The sequence below is a fragment of the Neovison vison genome, chromosome 11 (genome assembly GCF_020171115.1).
Source record: "Neovison vison isolate M4711 chromosome 11, ASM_NN_V1, whole genome shotgun sequence".
In the NCBI taxonomy this organism is placed as follows: Eukaryota; Metazoa; Chordata; class Mammalia; order Carnivora; family Mustelidae; genus Neogale; species Neogale vison.
Genome location: NC_058101.1, coordinates 118,163,995 through 118,188,884, shown reverse-complemented (window position 1 = coordinate 118,188,884; position 24,890 = coordinate 118,163,995). Strand labels below are relative to the sequence as shown.

The 24,890-nt window shown below is 39.1% G+C and overlaps 2 protein-coding genes across 3 annotated transcripts in view; one reads left to right on the top strand and one right to left on the bottom strand.

The window, feature by feature from the left end:
* The window catches only part of FAM13A (family with sequence similarity 13 member A), a 362,418-nt gene extending 343,293 nt beyond the window's left edge, over positions 1-19,125 (bottom strand). The window contains exon 1 of one of the 2 annotated variants that reach the window (XM_044224511.1): positions 19,110-19,125. The gene's annotated coding sequence lies outside the window, so the exon portion shown is untranslated. Of the gene's footprint in view, positions 1-18,921; positions 19,002-19,109 lie in introns of those variants that run through there. The other variant, XM_044224510.1, reaches the window with a different exon arrangement.
* Positions 19,126-19,437: 312 nt separating this feature from the next.
* Positions 19,438-22,700, top strand: TIGD2 (tigger transposable element derived 2). Its single transcript, XM_044224505.1, has 2 exons — positions 19,438-19,726; positions 19,901-22,700. The coding sequence occupies exon 2, from the start codon at positions 20,780-20,782 to the stop codon at positions 22,355-22,357; it is 1,578 nt and encodes a 525-aa protein (XP_044080440.1). The 5' UTR covers positions 19,438-19,726; positions 19,901-20,779; the 3' UTR covers positions 22,358-22,700.
* Positions 22,701-24,890: the final 2,190 nt, after the last annotated feature.

Below are 24,890 nucleotides of genomic sequence, written 5' to 3'. Positions count from 1 at the left end.
ACAGAACATGTTTGAATAGGAAGTTGCATTTGATTTCAGGAGGACTCCAGAAATCAGTCACACGGTGGGAGGAAATTTCAGTAGGAAGTATACATTAAGAGCCTTTTCATAAATATCTCAAAGACTGCTTCAGCCTTCCTTGGCTTCTTTAATCATGATAGCCTATTTATTCTATCTCCAAAAAAATTTTCAAGCCAATTTCCTCTCCATTCTTCCAGCCATTTTTTTTTTTAATTAAAGAATTTTTAAATGTTGTGCCTCATCAGCATTCCTTTGGTTCAACTACACTACTAACTACACTTATGAAACAGATTTGATTATGTTACTTTCCTGCTCATTTCTTTCTCTTTAGGTCTAAAGGCTCCTTATATTACCTTCAAGGAATCTGTGATCATCCAAGTAATTATATCTGAATTTTGAGTGTATACACATCTATTTTCATATTTTTTTTAAAGAATAAAAAACTGCTGGTTTATAGATTAAGTTCCAAACTCCTTAGCATGGCTTTCAGAGTGTTTCAAAATCAAATTCCATACCATTTTTATCCCCATTATATACCTTAAATTCTAGCCTTTCTGTTGTGGTGGGCTGGACAATGCTCCCCCCACCCCCAAAGATGTCCACTTCCCAGTTCCCAAAACTTGTAAATGCATCACCTTGCATGACAAATGGGATCTTGCAGGTATATTTAAGTTACAGATTTTTTTTTTTTTTAGGATTTTATTTATTTACTTGACAGACAGAGATCACAAGTAGGCAGAGAGGCAGGCAGAGAGAGAGGAGAAAGCAGGCTCCCCACTGAGCAGAGACCTGAGCCAAAGGCAGAGGCTTCTAAACCCACTGAGCCACCCAGGCGCCCCTAAATTACAGATCTTGAGATGGGAAGATTACCCTGGATTCTCTGGGCTCAATCTAATCATATGGGTTCTTACAGGGTAAGAGGCAGAGGAGCTGTCATAATACAAAATAGCCCAGTGAAACTGATTTCAGATTTCTGATCTCTAGAACACTAAGAAAATAATGTTGTGCTGCTGGAAGTCACTAAGTTTCTGGTAATTTGTTATAGCACCAATAGGAAACAAATACATTGTTGTTCTTTAAATTAAGGTGAACACTGTCTCACTTCAGAACTTTTGTTTATGACCTTGTATTTGCCAGAAATTTCTTTGCAATTTTTTTTCAATGCCCAACACCATTGCCACTAGCATTCCTGACTATCACTGCTTCTCTGTACGGACATATGTCTGGTTTAAACCACTAGTAAAATATTTACACATGGGATTGTTATAGTTTGCAAATCTACCTTTCTTGATTGAAATCTTTTGAGGATAGAGTAATATCTTAATGGTATTTCCTTCCAAGCCCCACAACAAATATTTGTACAACTAATGCATTAAAATGTGTGGTGATAAATCTTTGGTTGTCACTGGAAGCACTTTAGGACTCACTTCCAAGTCAGGATAAGAAATAGGGATCCTATGAGTATCATCAGAAAAAAAATTGAAAATTTGTGAGCATAAACATAATTTGTAAGGGATTTTAGAAGAAAAATATCCAGAGATCTGAAAAAGAATGAAAAATAATAGTGTGAAAAAACAGATGAAAGTAGTCAAAAGGTACAAACTTGAATTTCTAAGATGACTAAGTCTTGCAAATGTAGTGTTCAGCATAGTGACTATAGTTAATGCTGTCCTTATATTTGAAAGCTACTGAGTAGATCTCAAAAGTTATCATCACAAGAAAGAAAAATCTGGATGTACAGGGATGTGAGATGATGGATGTTAACTAAACTTACTGTGGTGGTCCTTTAGCAATATATATATTACCAAATGTTGTACATCTCAAATTTATAGTTATATGTCCATTTTATCTTAATAAAATGGAAGAAAAATGATATAAATATTTTTAATCCTATAAGAAAATAAATTACAACCTATAATTTACATTAATATAAAAATCTGTAAGAAGGAATAAGCAGGAGTATAGTACTCATGGAAAGACAGGTTTGTAGCCCTTAATATTTGAGTTCATTTTCAACATTTTTTTTACCAAGAAGATTCCACTAAATTTTTTCAAATCCTTCCTCAGAATAAAGGTTAAGTTGAAATTCTTGAGGAAATTACTTTTGACTTTTTAAAATAAAATTCCACTCTTAAAATAATCATGTATAACTTATGGCTGGCATAGCCCTGACCCACTACAAGACTAATAAATAATATAGTTTATATTTTTTTAAAATCCAGAAATTAAAAAAAACCCTTTTGTTATATATAAAACATTATTATAATTCATATATGTATGGAAAAAAATAAGAAAATATTCCTATTAACTGAATAACTATTCCCAGAATTAGAATTAAAAGATGTTTAACCTCATGAAGGGAGTGTAGGAAGAATTTACTAATAACTGTTTATTGCCAAAAGCTTTCACATATGTTCTCATTTAGTTATGACAATTCCACAGCAACCTATTACTTATGTTTGTCAAATGAGACTGAGGCTCAAGGGAGGTTCAGACTTACAAAGCCAATAATGGGCAAAGCTAGGTTTCAAACCTATGCTGAGACTTAGGTTTTCACAAATGCATTAAGTTAAGGAAGGTAAATCCCTGTTTGGAATGCACCTGGTTTCCAATTGTGAATAGGCTAAGGGCAATGGCATGAACATCACTGCCAATTACAAGGTATAAATAGCAAACCAATATTCCAACTGAGAAAAATATTAGAACAAAAAGAGGTTCCTTTAGAGTTTTTAAAAAAATACTATTAAACACATGTACTTATATTATCTCATTTAATCGACATGAAAAAAAGCTAGGATATAAAGGCTGACATTCCCATTTTACAACAACAACAAAAAAACAATGGAAACTCAGAAACCAAACTACTTGCTCAATCACACAGCTGATAAAATGTACATACAGAATAGAAACTCAAGCCTTCACTTATTTACTCACTTAACAATCAAATATTTACTAAGACAATACCATGTGCCAATTACTATTGCAGACTATGCTTCTCTCCAGGGATTATTTTTAACGGATATAACTTCAATTCCTGGAAGCCTTTAAACTCATATGAGTTATAATATGCTAGGCTGTCACGGGTCATGAACTATTAGGAAAGATGGAGGGTTGCTGCTATAGAACTGCTGTGCTTTCATGGGCAGTCAACTGTTTAATAATATCTCACATGACTATAGCTGTAATAGTTTATTATTTATAGACAAAAATTGGTGTTATATCTCTATTTTATATATAAAAATGTTCTTCTTCATTGAACTATAGCAAAACTCCTACTGATCAAACACTTAACTACTGCAACCAGAGATAAATCAATTTCCTAATCATTGACATCAAAGAGCCTCAAACTAGGAAGGCTGAAAAGATGGCAGAATGAGAGAACCCCAAGCTCATCTCATCTTATAGATACAAAAAGATAACATTTACATCAGTATAAATAACCTAGAAAATGACCTGAAGACTGGCAGAACAAACTCCACAGCCAAAAGCAGAGAAGAGGCCACATCAAAGAGTGTTGGGAGAGTGAAGACACAGTATGAAGTGAAATAGATCAGGGCTGTTGGGGGCTGGGAGGTGAAGGGGTACAGAGGCATGGAGAAGGGCAAGAAACATGCTATCACATCTAGGAGGCTGCAGAGGAAAAATGAATCCCCATGACTTTTGGCTCTGAAAGCCAGGGGGACCCAATTTTGTGAGTTCTTCCAACCAGCAGGACTTAATTCCTGGAATTTAAAAAAAATCAGCAGCTTGGTTCTGGGAAAGCTGGGATGGCAATAGGAAGACAAGTCCCTGCCCTTAAAGAGACAGCACCACAAAGAGCCCTCTAATGATACAGCATAGAAGCAGCAGTTTGAAAAATGCCAGGGGCATATGAGAGAGAGCTCTTTACTCATTTCAGAGCATGTTCTGAAGGGGCAAGACTCCGCCAAGAACAAAGATGTTGGCAGGTACCAATTCCCTCTTCTGCCCCTCAGCATAAACACACAGTGTTGACATTCACTACTTACCTTGCTTACATCAGCCCTGCTCCCTCACACTTCAGTAAATCAGCCATTTCCAGTTACACTTGCCTCAGTCCTATTGCCATGGGTCCCCACAACCCAGAAGACCAGAGCAAACTTTGCCAATACCATGTCTCCTGATGAACATGCTTTATGAGGTGTTGGTCCAGGTGATAGTGGTGTGGCAACAGACCCTACAGAACCCCACTGCACACCGTGCTAAAACTGCACCTGCCCCTCCACCCCACACCCAGCCCTGGAGCTGGTGGCAGCCAGTGTCATTTCACAAGCAGACTGACACACATATTTTAAAAACCATGCACTGGGGCCAGGAACCAAACACTGTCACAACAGGCAAAAAGAGACTTTGCAGATGAGTGCAGGGCACATGCAACACACACACAGGAGACACTCCCTGAAATGCCAGGTTCTGGGTAACAGGGAACACTGCACTGCAAGGCACTATAGGACCTCTTCTTCATTAAGCCATTACTTTCAAAAGCAGGAAGCATAATTGACATTCCTAACACACAGAAACCGAGCTAGACAAAATGAGAAGACAGAGGAATATGTCTCAAATGAAAGACCAGGACAAAATCACAGCAAGAGACCTAAGTGAAATGGAGATAAGTAATACGTCAGAGAATTTAAAGTAATGATCATAAAGATACTCACTATACTTGAGAAAAGAGTGGAGGACATTAGTGAGACCCTTAACAAAGAGATACCAAAAGAACCAGTCACAGGTGAAGAATACAATAAATGAAATTAAAAATACAAAAGATGAAATAAGTAGCGGCTACAGGAAGCAAAAGAATGAATCAGTAACCTAGAGGACAGTAATTAAATGTAAACAAACTGAGCAGGTGAGAGAAAAAAAATTATGCAAAATGAGAACAGACTTAGGAACTCAGTGACTCCATCAAGTATGATGACATTCACATTATAGGGATCCTAGAAGAATAAGAGAGGGAAAGGGTCAGAAAATTGGGAGAAATAATAGCTGAAAACTTTCCTAATTTGGGGAAAGAAACAGATTTCCAGATCCAGGATGCACAAACAGTCCCTAACAAAATCAACCCCAGGAGGTCCACACCAAGACACATACTGATTAAAATGGCAAACAGTAGTGATAAAAAGATAATTTTAAAAGCAGCAAGAAAAAAGAAGGTAATTCCATACAAGGAACCCCCCATAAGGTGATCAGAAGATATTTCAGCAGACACTTCGCAAGCCAGAAGAGAGAAGCATGATATAGTCAAAGTGCCAAAAGGGAAAAATGTGCAGCCAAGAATAATCTACCCAGCAATGCTAATATTAAGAACAAAAGGAAAGAAAAAGAGCTTCTCAGACAAATGAAAGCTAAAGCAGCTCATGACCACTAAATCAGCCCTCTAAGAAAGGAGGACTCTGAGTGGAAAGACCATGAGTATGAGAAGTGGGAAACACAAAAGCAGTAAAAATAAATATATCTATAAAAATCAAAGGACTCACAAAATAAATGGGTGTAAAATATTATACCATGTACCTAAAATGTGGGGTGGAAAGGAGTAAAAAATAGGCTCAAAATTAACTCAATATACACTGTTATATGCAGAAGATGTTAAACACAAACCTAATTGTAACAAGTCAAAAACCAGTAATAGATATGCAAAAAATAAAGAAAAAGGAATCAAGTATATCACCAATGAAAGTCAATGAACTATCAAAGAGAGTAAGTGAAGAAAAGATCAGAGAAAAACTAAAAAACCATGAAACAAGTAACAGAATGGCAACAAACACGTATCTATCAATTTCCTTGAATGAAAGTGGATTAAATGTTCAATCAAAAGACACAGGGTGATGGAATGGATAAAAAAGCAAGATCCAGGGGCACCTGGGTGGCTCAGTGGTTTAAGCCTCTCCCTTCGGCTCAGGTTGTGATCTCAGGGTCCTGGGATTAAGCCCCGCATCATCGCATCATCGGGCTCTCTGCTCAGCGGGGAGCCGGCTTCCCCCTCTCTGTGCCTGCCTTCTGCCTACTTGTGATCTCTGCCTGTCAAATAAATAAATAAAATCTTTAAAAAAAATAAAAATTTTAAAAAATTATTAAAGAAAGCAAGATCCATCTATATGCTGCCTACAAGAGATTCATTTCAAATCTAAAGACACCTGCAGATTCAAGGTGAGGGGATGGAGAAATATTTATCATGTAAATGGATGGCAAAAGAAAGCCAGGGTAACAATACTTAAATCAGACAAAACAGACTTTAAAACAAAGACTGTCCAAGAGACAAAGAATGACACTACATATGCAAAGAGGAGACAATCCAATAAGAAGATAACAATTGTAAATACTTATGCACCCAACAAGAGAGCACTCAAGTACATAAAGTAGTTAATAAAAACATAAAGGAACTATCTGTTAGTAACACAATAGTAGGGGACTTTAACATACATGGACAGATCATCTAAACAGAAAATCAACAAGGAAATAACAGCTTTGATTTACACATTCGATGATACATTAGGAATATTCCATCCTAAAACACTAGAATACACATTCTTTTCAAGTGCACATATTCTCCAGAATAAATCACATATTGGGCCATAAAACAAGTTTCAACAAATTTAAAATGATTTAAAATTTTGGGTTTGCAGCAAAACTGTCCTATGAGTTTAAAGCAATACAGGCCTATCTCAACAAGCAAGGAAAATCTCAAACCTAACTTTTCACCTAAAGGAGCTAGAAAAAGAACAACAAACACCCCCCCCCAAAAAAAAAACCGCGCAGAGGGAAGGAATAATAAAGATTAGGGCAGAAATAAATGACAGAGAAACTAAAACAAACAAACAAACACACCAAAAAACCCCCAAAACCAATAGAACAGACCAATGAAACAGAGAGCTGGTTCTTTGAAAAGATCAACAAAATTGATAAAACTTTAACCACACCCATCCAGAGAGAGAGAAAAAGAGAGAGAGGGAGAGAGATGGATAGACAGAGAGAGAGAGAGGACTCACATAATTACAATTGAAAGAGGAGAAATAAAAACGGGCACCAGGGGTGCCTGGGTAGCTCAGTGGGTTTAGCCTCTGCTTTCAGCTCAGGTCATGACCTCAGGGTCCTGGGATCAAGCCCCACATCAGGCTCTCTGCTCAGTGGGGAGCCTGCCTCCCCACCCCCCTGCCTACCTGTGATCTCTCTGTCAAATAAATAAATAAAATCTTAAAAAACCCACACACAAAAATGGGCACCACAGAAATACAAACAATTTTTAGAGAATATCATGAAAATTTATATACCAACAAATTGGACAACCTAGAAAAAATAGATCAATTTTTAGAAACATACAACCTACCAAAACAGAAGCAGGAAGAAATAAAAATTTGACCTGATTATTAGCAAAGAAACTGAATCAGTAATCAAGCTCCCAACAAACAAAAGCCTAGGACCACATGGCTTCATAGACAAATTCTATGAAACACTTAAAGAAGAGTTGATACCTATTCTCCTCATACTATTTCACAAAATGGAAGAGGAAGGAAAATTTCCAAATTTATTGTATGAGGCCAATGTTATCCTGATACCAAAACCTGGTGAAGACACCACAAAAAAGAAATACAAGCCAATCTGATGAACACAGAGGCAAAAATCCCCCACAAAATATTAGCAAACCGAATCCAGCAATACAAAAAAAAAAAAAAAAATCAGCATGATCAAGTGTGATGTGTTCCTGGGATGCAAGAGTGGTTCAGCATTCACAAATCAATCAACATGATACATCACAACCACAAGAGAAAGGATAAAAACCGTAAGATTGTTTCAATAGATGTAGAAAGACATCTGACAAAGTACAACATCGAATAATGGTAAAAACTCGCAGCAAAGTATGTTTAAAGGGAACATACGTCAACATAATAAAGACCTTACATGATAAACCCACAGCTAACATCATACTCAATGGGGAATACCTGAGAGCTTTTCTACTTTTATTCAACATTGTACTGGAAGTCCTACCTGGACCAATCAGACAACAACAAAAAAATAAATGGCATTCAAATTGAAGATGAAAAGAAGTAAAACTTTCACTATTTGCAGATTACATGATATTATACACAGAAATGCCTATCTCCAAAGACTCCAGCAAAAAAACTGTTACAGTTGATACATAAATTCAGTGAAGCTGCAGGATACAAAAGTCAAGGTACAGAAATCTGTTGCAATGCCATACACTAATAGTGAAGAAACAGAAAATGAAATTAAGAAAACAATCCCATTTACAACTGCACCAAAAAAGAATAAAATATTTAGGAATAAACTTAACCAAAGAGATGAAAGGCCTGTGCTCTGAAAACTATAAAGCACTGATTAAAAAATAAAATTCAAGACAATGAAAAGAAATGGAAAGATGTTCCATGCTCATGGGTTGGAATATTGTTAAAATGTCTATAATACACAAAGCAATTACAGATTTAATGCAGTGCCCATCAAAATACCAACAATTCTGAAAACCTACTGAATGGGAGAAGATATTTGCAAATGACATATCCAATAAAAGGTTAATATCCAAAATATATAAAGAACGTATACTACTCAACACACAAAACCCCTAAATAATCCAATGAAAAAATGGGCAGAAGACATGAATAGACATTTCTGCAAAGATATATAGATGGTCAACAGACACATGAAAATATGTGCAACATCACTAATCTGGGAAATGCAAATCAAAACCACAACGTGATATCACCTCACACCTGTCAGAATGGCTAAAATAAAAAACACAGGAAACAGCAAGTACTGATGAGGATTTGGAGACAAAGGAGCCCTGAGTGCACTGCTAATGTGAATCCAAATTGGTGTAGACATTGTGGAAAACAACACAGAAGGTCCTAAAAAAATTAAAAATAGATCTACCCTATGATCCAGTAATCATACTACTGGGTATTTACCGAAAGAATACAAAAACAGTAATTCGAAGGCATATATGCATCCCTATGTTTACTGCAGCATTATTTACAATAGCTGGAAGCATCTCAAGTGTCCATCAATAGATGGATAAAGAAAAAATGTGGTGTGTGTGTGTGTATATATATATGTGCGTGTGTATATATATACACACACACAAAATATAGATATTATATACAACATATAGTGTATATATATATATATATATAAATACTTTTCAGCCATAAAAAAGAATGAAATCTTGCCATTTGCAACAATATGGATGGAGCTAGAGCGTATAATGAAAAAGCAGAACAGGGAAAGCTACCAAATACATTGTACAAAATCAGCAATACCCTGATAATACCAAAATCAGTCAAAAATACTACACACACACACACACAAGAGACCAATATCCCTTATAAATATAGATGATACACACATACACCCCCCATATACACACACACACACAGGAGTATTATGCAGCCATAAAAAGGGATGAAATCTTGCCATATGTAATAACAAGGATGGACCTAAAGGGTATTATTCTAAATGAAATAAGTCAGACCTAGATAAATGCCCTAATGATTTAATTCATGTATGGAATGTCTTAAATGAATCAAATGAATAAACAAAAAAACAGAATCAGATCTATATTACAGAGAACTGATGAATGCCAGATGGAAGGGGGGCAGAGGAATGGGCAAAATGGATGAAGGGAAGTGGGAGATACAGGCTTAAGATGGAATGATTAAATCACTGGAATGAAAGGCCCACCACAGGAACACCATCAACAGTATTATAATATCATTGTGTGGTGACAGATGGCAGCTACCCTTGCAGTGCGCATAACATACAGAGAGGCTGAATCACTATGCTGTGCATCTGAAACTAATGTAAAATTGTATGTCAACTATACTCAAATGAATGTTTAAAAACTCACCTAAAACCTTTCTCTTCTGTGACCGTAGCAATGACAAGCTAAAATCACCCATTGTTTATTTTTTTTATTTTATTTTTTTTTTAAAGATTTTATTTATTTATTTGAGAGAGAGACAGTGAGAAAGAGCATGGGTGAGGAGAAGGTCAGAGGGAGAAGCAGACTCCCCATGGAGCTGGGAGCCCGATGCGGGACTCGATCCCGGGACTCCAGGATCACGACCTGAGCCGAAGGCAGTCGTCCAACCAACTGAGCCACCCAGGCGTCCCATTGTTTAAAAAAAGAAAACCAACAACTTAGGAACAAAAAGTTCAGTGCAAAGTTAACTCCTGTATTGTGTTAACAGAGATCTTTGTTAAATAAATCAGCCTGTTTCTTTTTAACAGTACTGGAAACAAACTGCCCATTGAAGTGAGAAATTTTAAAATTCCAGTCACCTTCAAAATGATGGCTTAATAATCCCGTAAGTTTCTTCTCAACAAGCAATCACGTAATTGTACATCAATTTCAGTACATGTTGATAGGGGACTTTCCAAATTGTTAGGTAGTTCCACTATTACATCCCCAAAGGAAAAGAACACAATGTATGACATAAGGGAGAAGGAAAAACAGAAATTTGTGAACACTACAAGTTAAGTTTAGAGAGAGAAGAGCTGGGGGAAAAGTATGTATATGTGGGTGTTGGTGGGTGTGGGTATATAGGTGTTTTTATGTGAGTATACATACATATTCAAATTATTAACTCTAAAAATCTGCCCAAACCACAATATTTGTAATATGCTGTGATTTAGGATTAAAGCAAAGACCGAAAATGTGCATCTGTTTTGGGTTAAGGAAATGAGAACCCTCAGGTAGTTTTGTGAATCCCTTGGTAAGTACACCATAGTTAATTAAAAAAAATAAGTACAACCATAGATATATAATCCACCCTCATAAATGCTCTACAGTATCATTACATGTGTATGAATTAATCTGGCCTTTCCCACCATAGTTGTCTTTTAGCTAGCTGTAGCTCCTTTCAAAGCCTCCTTTCTTAGTTTAAGAGACAATAGGTATTTCCTTCTAATTAAAATATGCAGGAAATAATAAAATCAAAGCTAGTATTAGTGCTTAGTGCAGAGTGTTAGGTACTCTGCAAAGTGATTTAAACACACTATTTCAGTTCATCCTTATTAACAAAACCACAACCAGTATGATTTTTACTCCCATTTTCCAAATGTGAAAGGTTTTATAAAACCAATAGGAGATTCCATTGCTGATAGGTGGCAGGAGTACGAACCAGACTGTTTCTGGAACCCAAAAAGTTTATCACGAAGATAAACTTTTATTTTATCACTTATTTATCACAGCTTATCACTAAGTACTGCCTATCTGGTCTCTTCATTTTATTGTTTACATGCTTCCAAAACAATGATTGAGAAACTGTAATATAAAAAGAGAGTTACCATTAAAACATTAAAAATTGTAAAATCAGTCAGTAATAAGAAAAAAACAAGCACTGGGAAATCAAAATGAATTAGCTATGGCAATTAAAGCACAGTCTTAAGCTGACAGATTTGTGCAAGTCAGTGCTAAAATGGACATATTGAGTTCTTAAGTCAGACAAAGCTAAAGTTCATCTGGAAGTCACATTTTTTTTTTCCTGACGTTAAAAATACTCGGAATTTATCATATGAGTCCTTAGGTAAAAGGACAGTATCTTCCAAACAGTATTTTCTTTTTTTTTAATTTTTAAATTTTTTTATTAACATATAATGGATTATTATCCCCAGGGGTGCAGGTCTGTGAATCTCCAGGTTTACACATACCTTCCCCAATGTCCATAACCCAACTACCCTCTCCCTACTCCCCTCCCCGCAGCAACCCTCAGTTTGTTCTGTGAGATTAAGAGTCTCTAATGGCCAAACAGTATTTTCAAGATCGGTTGGACTAAAAACACAAGATACTCCTCAGAAGGTTATTATGTCTCTCATCTAAGAAAGCCAGTGGAGGAAGAGTAAATTGGATTATTCAGCACTCAAAATTGTAACTCTATTATAATCAAGATAAAAACTGAGCTAAGGATCTGGATCAACATTTCTCCCCCCCAAAATACATAAATATAAAAAATACATAAAAACATAAATAATAGGGGCGCCTGGGTGGCTCAGTGGGTTAAAGCCTCTGCCTTCAGCTCAGGTCATGATCCCAGGGTCCTGGGATCGAGCCCCGCATCGGGCTGTTTGCTCAGCAGGGAGCCTGCTTCCCTTCTTCTCTCTCTGCCTGCCTCTCTGCCTACTTGTGATTTCTGTCAAATAAATAAATAAAATCTTTTTAAAAAGAACCATAAATAACAAATAAGCACAAAGTGACTCTTGAGTCAGCCATCAGAGAAACGCAAATCAAAACCACAATGCCATACCACTTCACACACACTAGGATGATGATAAATCAAAAAGATAGTAACAAGTATCGGTGACGATGTGGAGAAATTGAAGACTGCTACAGTCTAAATGTTTATGTCCCTCCAAAATTCATATGTTGAAATCCTGATGCTCAGTGTGATGGCACTTGGAGGTGGAATCATAAGAATGGGATCCTTGTGAATGGAATTAGTGTGCTTATAAAAGAAACCCAGGAGCGCCTGGGTGGCTCAGTGGGTTAAAGCCTCTGCCTTCAGCTCAGGTCATGATCCCAGGGTCCTGGGATGGAGCCCTGCATTGGGCTTTCTGCTCAGCAGGGAGCCTGCTTCCTCCTCTCTCTCTGCCTGCCTCTCTGCCTACTTGTGATCTCTGTTGCTAAATAAATAAATAAAATCTTTAAAAAAAAAAGAAACCCAGAGATCCCTTGCCCTTCCCCCATGTGGAAAGACGCAGAAAGAAGGAACCATTTCTGATCCAGGGAGTCCTAACTTGCCATCACACTGAATCTGCTGGCACCTTAACCTTGGACTTCCAAGCCTCCAAATCTCTGAGAAATAAATTTCTGTAGTTGATAAGCTACCCAGTTTGTGGTAGTTTGTTCTAGCAGTATGAATAAACTAAGACAGGGTACCCATACACTGTAAAGATGTCACCTGCTTTAGAAACAGCTCCTCAAAAGTTTAAACATAGGGGCACCTGGGTAGCTTGGTCAGCTAATCGTTTGCCTTCAGCTCAGGTCATGATCCCAGGGTCCTGGGATCGAGTTCCATGTTGGGCTCCCTTCTCAGAGAGGAGCCTGTTTCTTCTCCCCTATGCTCAAGCTCTCCCTCTCTCTCAAATAAGTAATTTTTAAAAATCCTTTTAAAAAAGTTTAAACATATGACCCAGCAATCCCAATCTGTTATATAAGAGAAATGAAAACATATATCCAAATGTCCATATGTACAAAAGCTTGCACATAGATGTTGATACCAGTGTTATTCATAAGCGTCTAACAATGGAAACTTAAATTTCCAACAACTGATGAATGGATTAATAAAATGTCATATGTCCATATAATGGATTATTCAGCAATAAAAGAAAATGATGTACTGATAACATACATAAAATGACATACTGATTCATCCTAGAAAATGAACCTTGCAAACTTTATGTTAAATGAAAGAAGCCAGCCACAAAGTACACATATTATATGATTCTATTTATATGAAATGTCTACAATAGGCAAATCCTCAGAGACAAGTGGCTGCCAAAGGCTGAGGAGCAGGAGAGAGGGTTGGGGGCGGGGGGTATGGGAAGTGACTGCTAACGGTATGGGATTTATTTTTGGGTGATGAAAACTTTGAAAATTGATTGACGCTGTTTCAGAAGCATTATCATGGGGCCTTTTTAAACGAGAAGCATGGAAGCCAGGTATTAATAGCGGTCATCTTCAACCATAAGAGAATCTAAGAATTGCATCGTGATATTATCTACATAGCTAAATAAGGGGTAGTCTCAAAGCTGAATAAGCTTATCTACCAATGATTATCATTTAAGCTTTTTGGACCCTAGATCCTTTGAGGATTTGCTGGAAGCTTGGAAGAAGGTAGGCCATCATGTTACCCTGAGGAACCTAAACAGCTTCATAGACATTAGAGGAGGACTCTCTATGACTGCGGTAAAATAAGACAAAAAACAAGATCACTGCACAATTCCGTTTGAATAGAAATGTAAGAAGGGAGTGGGAACTGCAATGCAACCACAAAAATGACCAAACATCCCCCCGTCCTAGCTTGCAGGACTGATGACCATGACTGACTACAATGACACTCTAGCCTCGCCCTCTAGATTCTGGAATAAAAATTAAGATACTCAAGAGTCAAATTGCTCCTGCCTTCTGAGAGCTCCCAATCCAGAAGAGATTCCTTACTTCCTGAAAGCCTCCCTAAAATCACCTTACCCAAATCCTATAACAAGCTCCATGGTTTTCCAAAATAAGGCTGGGGCTCCCTTGCTGCGGCAGTAAGCCCAGTTTTGGCAACAGGTGTATTCCTGGTAATACTTGGCTGATGAGAAGCAATAATAAAATATAATATGCTATTAAGAGTACATATAAAATTTTATGTATATTAGGACTTCCTGTTCTCATTAAAAAATGTATACACACACACTATATATGAGATAATTACATTGATATAAGAAAGACAACGGCTACACCCCAAAATGTTTAGAGTTATTATCTCTGAATGCTGGCATGCTTGTTTTCCTTTTTGCTTTTCTGAATTTATTTTCCTTCAAAGATGGTCTACAGTTTAGGAAGAAAAGTGGAGGGTAGAAGAAAAACTCCCTTCTAAAAGAATATATTATTAGAGGGAAGAACCCATATTCAAAACGGTTACAGTATGCAAGGTGTTCAAACTTTAGCATGTTAGGATCACTTGAGATGCTTGCTGAAAATCAAAAATTCCTGGGCTCCATCCTTGGAGTGAGCCCCAGAAGCTACATTTTGGACCCCAGGTGATTCTGACCCATCAGGTCTGAGGAGTAGCCTTGGGGAGAAGCAGGGTTTTTGTTTTTGTTTTTTTAATTTTTTGAAGATTTATTTATTTATTTGAGAGAGACAGAGAGCAGCAGGAGTGGTGCTCGTGGAGCCCCATGAGGTGGAGGGTGGGTAGGAGAGGGTGTAGGGAGGCAAGAAGCAGACTCCCCGCCAAGCTGGAAGCCTCATGCGGGCTCCATGCTGGGCTTGATCCCAGAACCCTGGGATCACAACCTGAGCCCAAGGCAGATGCTCAACTGACAGCCACCCAGGCACCCTGAGGAAAGGTTTCTAGACAAACTAGAACATAAGGATGTACAGATTAACAGAGCAAGGAGAGGATGTTGTAGGCTTGTAGAACAACAGCAAGCAGAGTCAAAGCCCGAAGCTGCAGGTGCTGAGGACAGGGAGCATGTGTGGTCTGGTGGTGTGCAGCGGCTTTCAATAAAATGGATCTGACCAATCTAAAGGGACTGAGGGCTCATTTAGAGAACAGCTGGAAACCAGGCAGGTTTCGAAAGGTAGAGTGGGTATACAAGCTTCACTCAAGTTTCCAACCCACATTGCCACCATCACTTAGCAGATCACCAGTTTCCTCAATATATGTCCACAAGTTTTTCAGAAAGCAAGTATAACTTTTCCTTAAACATTTCCACCAGCAATTTTCTTTTTTTTTTTTTTACTGTATTAAAACTTTTCTATCTTCCTAGGAACTCATCCTCTTATCTTTGCCTATGCTGCCAGTGAACTGACAACCTACAGTCAGCCAACAAGGAAACCTAGAAAACAAAATGAAGTTTAAAAGCCTCCTACTGGACATCGATAGGACTCATGAGTATGAAAAAAAATCACTATCTTTCAATATCATGTTAACAACTTCTTAAAAAAAGATAAAGGATTTTCTAGTGAGTAATCTGATCTTTCACTTGGGTCCAGAAATTTTCAAGTGGAAAAGTATTTCTACTTTTAGCCATATAAAAGGAATTTTTATATTAAAAATGAATACCTCAAACTTTTGTCTATAATACAAGGTAAAATAATTTTAGAGCCAAAAGAGACTTCAAAGAACAAGTTTTCATTTTAGTTCTACATCCTGTTTGCCCCACACACACACACGCCCCGCTTGTGCACACATACTCTCTAAAAGAAAAATAAATTATATTTTAGAAATTCCCCTCAAAATTGAATGTCCCTTAAAGTAGGTGAATAGTATATGGTTTTTGTGAAATTATTTCAATTGGCAGTAATTTTCAATTACTGAGAGAAATTACTACTTGATATTAAATCGGTTTAATGCTGAATTAACAGTATCATGCCCTTATCTTAAGCTTTAATTAGAGTAGCTAATTTGAGTTACTTATACAAAAATCTCCAAATAAATGAGGGTCACTGATAAAGTAAATGAAACCCAAAAAGAAAGAAGTTCCTTTAAAAGTCACAATTTACTCCACCTAGAGATTATAACACTATTACTATTGTAACACTATCAAGCATAAAGCATACTACTGAAAATGAGGCCACAAAATGTATTTGCATTGATATTATCTCAGCAAGAAAGGGAATTTAGAGCTTCACTTTCAGGTGAATTGGAGTAGCTTCAGAAAACCAACCTTCCAACGAACCAAAGGCTATGTCTGATGAACACTGTTGCAGATTTAAGGTACCCTCACAACTAGAAGGCCTTTTTGGTAGGTTAATGTCAAAAATTCCATTTTGGGGAGACTGGGTGGCTCAGTGGGTTAAGCCTCTGCCTTCGGCTCAGGTCATGATCTCAAGGTCCTGGGATTGAGCCCCACACTGGGCTCTGTGCTCAGCAGGGAGCCTACCTGCCTCTCTGCCTACTTGTGATCTCTGTCAAATAAATAAATAAAATCTTTTTTAAAAATTCCATTTTAAGAAATGACAACTTTACGCAAAAATCATCAGTTTTTCCTCTTTCCACATCTTTGAGAGTTAGAGACCTCACTTCTGATGGTGTGGCAGAGCATGTTGCTTTTAAAACCAAACAGGTCTGGCTCTACTCTTCGTTTTGCCACCTACGTTTGATAGATTCACATACTTTTTAGCTTTTGTTTCATTGTACATAAAACAGAGGTATCCCCGATAGTACAAGTATTAGGATTAAGGACTATCATAAGAACCTAGAAGGAAAGAGATACTGGTAGCAAAACTCCCTAAGAAGTGAAATGTCTTCTGATTAGAGAATAAACTGCAGCGAACAGTAAGGGATAGTTAGAAAAAAAACAAAGGATACAAAGTTGCTCTGTATGATGAAGGAATAAGAATCTTCAAGATTTCACACACAGCTGAGAGGGAAGGCGAGAGAGGATCTTGAGATAGAAAAATGTTGGAGAAAGGAGAGGATGGCACAGAAAGATGGAATAAGGCTATGACCCAAAGCGAAGAGCAGACAGTAAGAAGTTACCTGTGGCCAACCTGGCTCCTAACAAAACATGTTCTATTTTAAGGTTCTCCCCCTTCCCCCCATACACACCTCTTGTACTTGAATATAAATCCGGGGCAAATAGCAACCCCTTCCCCTAATAAAAAAGAAGTCAGAGAAAACTAACGTCTGTAAAGACACAGCTGTCTAGGGTAAAATCTCATTAAAAGTCAACTAAATACAACCACCTTGTGTGAGGTATTTTGGGGAAATCAAGGCGTGTGGGCCGTGTTCCAGAGCTGAACTTACACAAGGTGATGAAAAGGGAACCGCTCTAAGAGATAAAGGCAGGAGCAAGTTGGAGAAGCAGCAGAAACAGGAAAATGATCCAAGTGGTATCTGGGAGGAAATTAAACCCCAGAGATACTGGCGGAGGGAGAGAAGAGTCAGGGTTTGCTTTATTTAAATATATAATTGGACCCAGTGACGCCAGTAGGCTGGCGGGCAAGGGGAAGCCAGGCTGCTAACTTCTGCTTACAAGCCACCTCCGCTGGTTAGCACTCAGAAATGTCAGCTCTCTTCCCGTATGAGGAATGGGTCATGTATCAGCTACAACTGTTTTCACGCTTCTTACAACTGCGGGGGGGGGGGGGTGGAGGGAGGTAAACTTTTGAAAGTGATACAAAACTAGCATCAAGTTGTACTTTACCAAAAACAGTCAACCCACAATGCCAAAACTGCCTGGTTGATCGATCGGGTGAAGGGTGGGGGAGGGGGAGGTCTACCTTCAGGAAAAGCAGGTATTTGTCAAAAGCCACTTCGCAGCCTAACTAGGAGCCCAACGATTTTCCCTCACGCCAGACACAGCGCGGCTGCGGTTTTCAGGAAGGCAACTGAGCAGTTTGGGCGGGGGAGTCAGACAGTTAGAAGGCTTAGAAGGAACATCTCTTTGCTGCAGTACGAATGCTCAGGTCAGTTCCCTTCTGAAACGTTTTTAGCAACAATCTGGCCTTTGCAAATAAATGACAAATTACTGTATTACTTTATGTTAATGAAAATGGCTAGACATTTACGCTCAGGTATTGGAAAACTTTAGCCTTTTCCAATTTTCAAAGTATTACACACACACACACACACACACACGACAGAAAGAAAAGGCTAAATGCGTTTCCTTGGTAAACAGGTGCTGCGGGAGGAAGGTGCAGCCACTCCCTTCCCCTGGGAAGGCTCCGAGGGCCCAAGGAACCGAGTCCGGGAAGGGGGAAAAAGCGTGGTTCATCGCAAAGGTTACTAGTGCACAGGTGCTGGCATTCGGCCCTTTTAGAATGCCAAGATAGAAACGAACGGTATCTCCACTTACAATAAACCAAGGGACTCTTTGTCAAACTGCGGTTCCCTTATTATTACCGAGAAGCAGAAGGAGTAAAGGGGCGGCAGGAAATTCATGAGGGAGCCTCCCACAGCCTCACGCGTCTCCCAGGTGCAGTCGGTTTTGCACAGGGGCCCCTTCTATAGTGACTGTGACTTAAACCCTGGAGCAGCGCAGCAAGGGTGGAAATAGTCGACACCCGGTTTGACCAACCCCTCCTGCGCCTTAGGGACCCCGGGCTTGCTCAGGTAGGTGTTGCAGAGTGTAAGCCCTATAGCTCCTCTCCTGAACCCGGTCCCCAAGGGGAGCCAGCTTTCCTGCCCTCCGCCAGCAGGCGCGTCCGCTCGCTCCTACCTTCGCTCATGATCCTGGCTCGGACTGGCCCAGTCCCAGCTGGCGGGCGCTGGGAGGCGCGGGTGCAACGGCCGCTATTTGTAAACACGCCCCACGTGCGCTCGCCCAGCCCCATTCGCGTTCCGCTCGAGGCACCTGAGGATGCGCAGCTTTCTCCTGAGCCCTCAGAGGGTGCGATTTTTATTCACCTGAGAGTGGAGAAAGCCTCGCCCGCAGAGGAGAGCCACTGAAAGAAGGGCCAAGACAGAATGGACTTGTACCGCCCCCTGCTGGTTGGCGAACTAGTTGGCAGCCCGGAGCAGTCAGGCCATTAGTGAAACCCACGCGGCGCCTAGAGACGCTGCAGTGGCGGCCCCGCCCCCTCCCGCTCTCTCACTGGAGACTCCGCCCCCACGCCGCGCGCACTCGCCCGCGCAGGCCCCGCCCCCTCGCCGACACAGCGTTCCTGCGGGGGCGCGCGCGTGCACCCTAATCCCCCGCCTTCCGGCTCCGGCGGCGACGCTCGCCCCTCGCCGCCGCTGCCGCTACCGCGCCACCAGTGTCAGCAACCCTCTAGAGACTCCATTTGCTTTCAGGGCAGTCTGGCCGCCGCGCTGTCTGGCGGAGAGCGATGCCCCCGGCCCGCTGACTGGCGTCCCCTGGGCCAAGCGCTCGCTCGCTGCGGCGGTGACACCCTGGTCGCCGGCGTCCACGGAGGAATCCGGGCTCCCTCCGCGTGAGCAAAGACGTCCCGCGCTCCGGAGCTCGCCCTGCGGGGAGAGGCCCTCGCTAACACGGCTTGTCTCTGACCTCTTAATTTCAGGAGGTAGGCAATTCAGGTCCCGCTGTCACTCCAGATAATGCCTAAAAGCATTATTTGTCGGATTTTGTCATCACACTGATAGGAGGCGTTAATTTTCTCAGTACAGTTTCAGGATAGATATGAGTAATGCCACAGACCCTGATATTGAAAAAAAATATTTTTGGTATTTTCCTTTAGGTTTCGGAGGCACCGAGTGCTTGTACAGCTCCCCACAGGAACTACTTCTGTTGGCCCATCGAGGATCATCTTTCACCAGGATTATTTTAACATCTTCACTGAGCCTTCCACCTCATACCCTCTGCCATGAGTTCTGATTTCTACCAATGAAGTTTTTAATGCTTTCTTTAATCATGTGACACCACCTCTTGTCCACCTTTTGCCTTTCCAGTTGCCAAATACATTAGGTGTAAGTTTGTGTCATGTTAAAGTACAAAGTTTTCTGCTTGTCCATTTTCACTGCTCACTTCTGTCCAGCTTGCTTTACCTCGCTTGCCTATGATTTTCATAACCACTCACTTGATAATCTCTAGCAGTCCTGCCTAGAAGAGGCAGCATTCCATACCGTGCACAGCCTGACAAAGACAGAGGTCAAGGGATGAGTTTTTCCATTATTTGTTCCTATATGTCCTGTCTACAAGTCCTCTCTTAAACTATTCCTTAGCACATTTCCCAAAATAGCCCCACCTGAGTCTTAGTCCCTTTAGCAAAGTATCTCATCTGTAATGATGGCAAGAACTGAATACAAAATAGGACTGTTTTAGAAACCTTGTTGGTACGGTATTAGTCGCAATCTCCTTTGAGAGTGCAGTACAGGAAAAGACCTCAAACTGAGTGAGGAGGAAGAAAGAAGATAGGGTTAATTAAAACTAGTCCTTGTTGAAAGAACTTTGTAGGCTTTAAAACAGCAAAGTGAAGAGAGTCTTGATAGGCCCGGCTTGGAAATTGACCAGCACACCATCCATCTAGGTCTAGGCGGGGTCAAGAAAGGGAACGTAAAACCCCATTTTCTAGTCTCACTGTATTCAAGTCTAAGTTGTTAAATATCTTGTTCTTAAAATGTTGGGGAAACGTAAGCGTGTGGTGTTGACAATTAAGGACAAGCTTGACATTATTAAGAAACTTGAGGAAGGCATCTCTTTCAAAAAGCTTTCTGTGGTGTATGGAATTGGTGAATCCACAGTTCGTGATATTAAAAAGAACAAAGAAAGGATAATAAACTATGCAAACAGTTCAGATCCTACGAGTGGGGTATCCAAACGTAAGTCAATGAAGTCATCAACATATGAGGAACTGGATAGGGTTATGATAGAGTGGTTTAACCAACAGAAAACAGATGGGATTCCAGTGTCTGGAACAATTTGTGCAAAACAAGCCAAATTCTTTTTTGATGCTCTGGGGATGGAAGGTGATTTTAATGCGTCATCTGGCTGGCTAACTCGGTTTAAGCAGCGCCACGGTATTCCAAAGGCTGCTGGTAAAGGAACAAAGTTAAAAGGAGATGAAACTGCTGCCAGTGAATTTTGCGGTAACTTTCAGGAATTTGTTGAGAGAGAGAATCTACAACCTGAGCAGATTTATGGTGCTGATCAAACTGGATTGTTCTGGAAATGTCTACCATCAAGGACATTAGCTCTTGAAACTGAGCAAAATACCTCTGGTTATAGATCAAGCAGAGAGAGAATCATTATTATGTGTTGTGCAAATGCCACTGGTTTGCACAAACTTAATCTTTGTGTTGTGGGAAAAGCAAAAAAGCCCCGTGCATTCAAAGGAGCTGACCTTTCAAACCTTCCTGTCACTTATTTCAGTCAAAAAAGTGCATGGATAGAACATTCTGTTTTCAGACAGTGGTTTGAAAAATACTTTGTGCCACAGGTGCAGAAGCATTTGAAGTCTCAGGGGCTTCTAGAAAAAGCAGTGCTTCTTTTGGATTTTCCCCCAGCACATCCAAATGAAGAATTATTGAGTTCAGATGATGGCAGAATAATTGTGAAATATTTGCCACCAAATGTCACAAGTCTAATTCAACCTATGAGTCAGGGAGTTCTAGCCACAGTAAAAAGATACTACAGAGCAGGACTTCTCCAGAAATACATGGGTGAGGGAATTGACCCAAAAATGTTTTGGAAGAACTTGACAGTGTTGGATGCAATTTATGAGGTATCAAGAGCTTGGAACATGGTAAAATCAAGTACCATAACCAAAGCATGGAAAAAACTTTTCCCTAGCAATGAAGAAAATTCAGGCATGAACATTGATGAAGGAGCTATTTTAGCAGCTAACTTAGCAACGGTTTTACAGAATACAGAAGCCTGTGAACACGTTGACATTGAAAATATTGATCAGTGGTTTGACTCTCGGAGTAATGATTCAAGCTGTCAGGTGCTAACTGACAGTGAAAGTGCTGAGGACCAGGCCAAGCCTGCAGAACAAAAGCATTACAATAAGACTAGAAAAGCAGATCTGAATCCAGAGAAACATATTAGCCATAAGTCTGCACTTGAATGGACCGAGAATTTATTGGATTATCTAGAACAACAAGATGACATGCTTCTGTCTGATAAACTGGTATTACGGAGGCTTCGAACGATAATAAGAAGAAAACAGAAGATCCAAAATAACAAAAATCATTAATAATACTCTTAAGTGTGTTTGTATCTTTGTGACTTTATCTGCAGTGGAACTTCATTATCATGTTTGAAGTGCTGTGGATTTCAAGGCTAAATGCATTTTATAAATGATTTTAGGATTAGACACCATTCTGGATTACTTAAATTACTGCCCTATCATGTTGATTCTAGTAAGTAAGCATTGCCCTATAACTTGTTTGTTTACTCTTTCTAATCTGTATTATAATAGGTAGATCATAAAGTACCTGAGGCCAGGGATCTTTTGTCTGTTTTGTGCCTGAGTTTCATTGTGTCTAATAGACCATCATGCACACTCTAGGCAATCAATAAATCTTACTTAAATTGAATTTTTACGACTTTCTCTGAACTTCAGTTTCCAAATGAAATATGTTGGGGGGTAAGTTTCTGTTTCCATGATGTTATCACCTGCTGAAAGTTTTAGAGCTTAACAAAAATTATGCTTGATGTATTTCACTGTGAAAGCAGAGAAATAAAGGAAAATAGTCTCAAGCTTAAATATGGCATTCTATACCAACAGTATTTGGGCAGTCAGCAGTTCAGTTTGGCCATCTCTGAATATAATGAAGGAAGAAGAAATAAAAAAATGTCTCCAGGGAAAGGGCTGGCACTTCACTTTTATTCCATGTGACAGTAGGGAGAGTTCCTTCGTAGTTGTGGAAAGAATGCCATCCCTGTTCCAGAAAAATAGATTTTGGTTCCCAAACCATTGTAATTAGAAGATATAAGAGTTAAATTTTATTACCTTTTATTTGGATCCTTGATTACTGTAGATATATCAATGGTTTTTCTCTTTATTAAGCTGTTTGATATTATGTAACACTTAAAAGCTTACAAAGTATGTCATTAAATTTTTATAGCATATTTTTTGGTGAGGATACTGAGAACATAAGCATACATATAATTTGTGGAACCATCCATCTCATGAATGGTGGACTGACATTAAACAACATGAGAAAGGCACTATAGAAGAGTAAGGGCTGCTGTGTGACCATGGCAAGTTATTTAAACCATATGTAAAATAAGAATACATGCTTTAGAGAGTTTTTATGAGGAGCAGATGATTTGATAAATGGATTTTAAGTAATACTGGCTTAGAACAGGACCTGGCTTTTTTTTATGTGCTAGCTCCTGTTACTGTGTTGCTGAAACTATGAGTTTCAAAAGTTATGCTGAACAGATCCAGTGCTGTGACTCAACTGTGATGTTGCTGTACTGGGAAACCCTTTAAAGGGAAGTGAGATAAAAGACAAGTAACTAGCTTTGGTTAAAATACAATAATAATTTATTTCAGTGAAAGCTGGAAGGTTAATCTAATTTAGAAGTCATTTCCTGACCATCTACTGCTAGGCACAGTGAGGTATGCAGTCACATTTGAAGCATCTTAGGTTGAATTATAAAAGAAATGGGAAAGGAATTGTAATTTCTTTACTCCCTGGCCTGCTAATAAAATAAACAGATGTTGGTGTTGTCCATAGAACAGGATCTATGTTACTAGTATTGGCATAATTCACTGAAGTAATAAAATACTTTTAAAGCAGATAAAATAGTAAGTAGGACATTTGAAATGTTTTATCAAATTATCGTAACATAGGATCAGTGGAAAAATTCAGAGCAAAAGAAACGTGAAAGAAAACCCTGGTTATAGTAATTAAGCCCAGCCATAAAAATGGAATTTTGTTGTGATTGATTTGAGATTTTAGGGCCCCTGACCATTCTTCATGAGGCTGTCTTTAGAACATAGGATTCTGCCTTTTTGAACTGAGGCTTTGGTTCAAGAAAGGCTGTTTAAGAAAACCAGTAAGAATCCACTTTCTTTGGGAAAATTAGTATATTAACACACATCATCTTACACAATTTCAGTTCTTGGATAGGCCTGAGGAAATGAAGACTATAGATGGATGAGTCCTGAGGCTATTTTGCTTCTTGGAAACTAAGGGATTCTGAAACCTAATAATGGTAAAGACATACTTGAATGTTGCTTTGCACTTCTCACAGGGCTTTTTGCTAACAAAAACTTCTCAAATTCCCTTCAAATATGACATTAAAATGGTTTAATCCTGTGTTTTTATCATAGATGCTAATATAAACTGTGCATTCTAGTTCCATAATCAATTGTAATATAAAAATCCTTTCGCTTTTTCAGGTTATATATTAATTATATTTTCTGGGAAGATATATTGTGTTATCTTGGTTAACCACATGCCCCTTAATATATCCTAGTTTGAGAAGCACAGAACTAATGTGCTTTCACTTGACTTTGCGCACTTTAAAGAGTCAAAAATTCTGACCTGGCCGCCATTTATATAAGTGCTTTGAAAGACTAAAAATTCAGACCAAATGGGAAGTGTCAATTGACAGTATATTTAAAAAAAAAAAAATGTGCAGTTAGAATATTTACTGCTTCATAATTCAATCTTAAAGAATAATACATCAGTTAATTGGGAAACTTCGGGTGCTCAGTCAACATAGAAGAGTTGGCAGGGCCCAGATCAACAGCCACAGTCAATTTAAGCAGA

Bases quoted from the DNA above. Each gene is read 5' to 3' on its own strand.
- TIGD2 (XM_044224505.1), top strand. From the start codon at position 20,780: ATGTTGGGGAAACGTAAGCGTGTGGTGTTGACAATTAAGGACAAGCTT.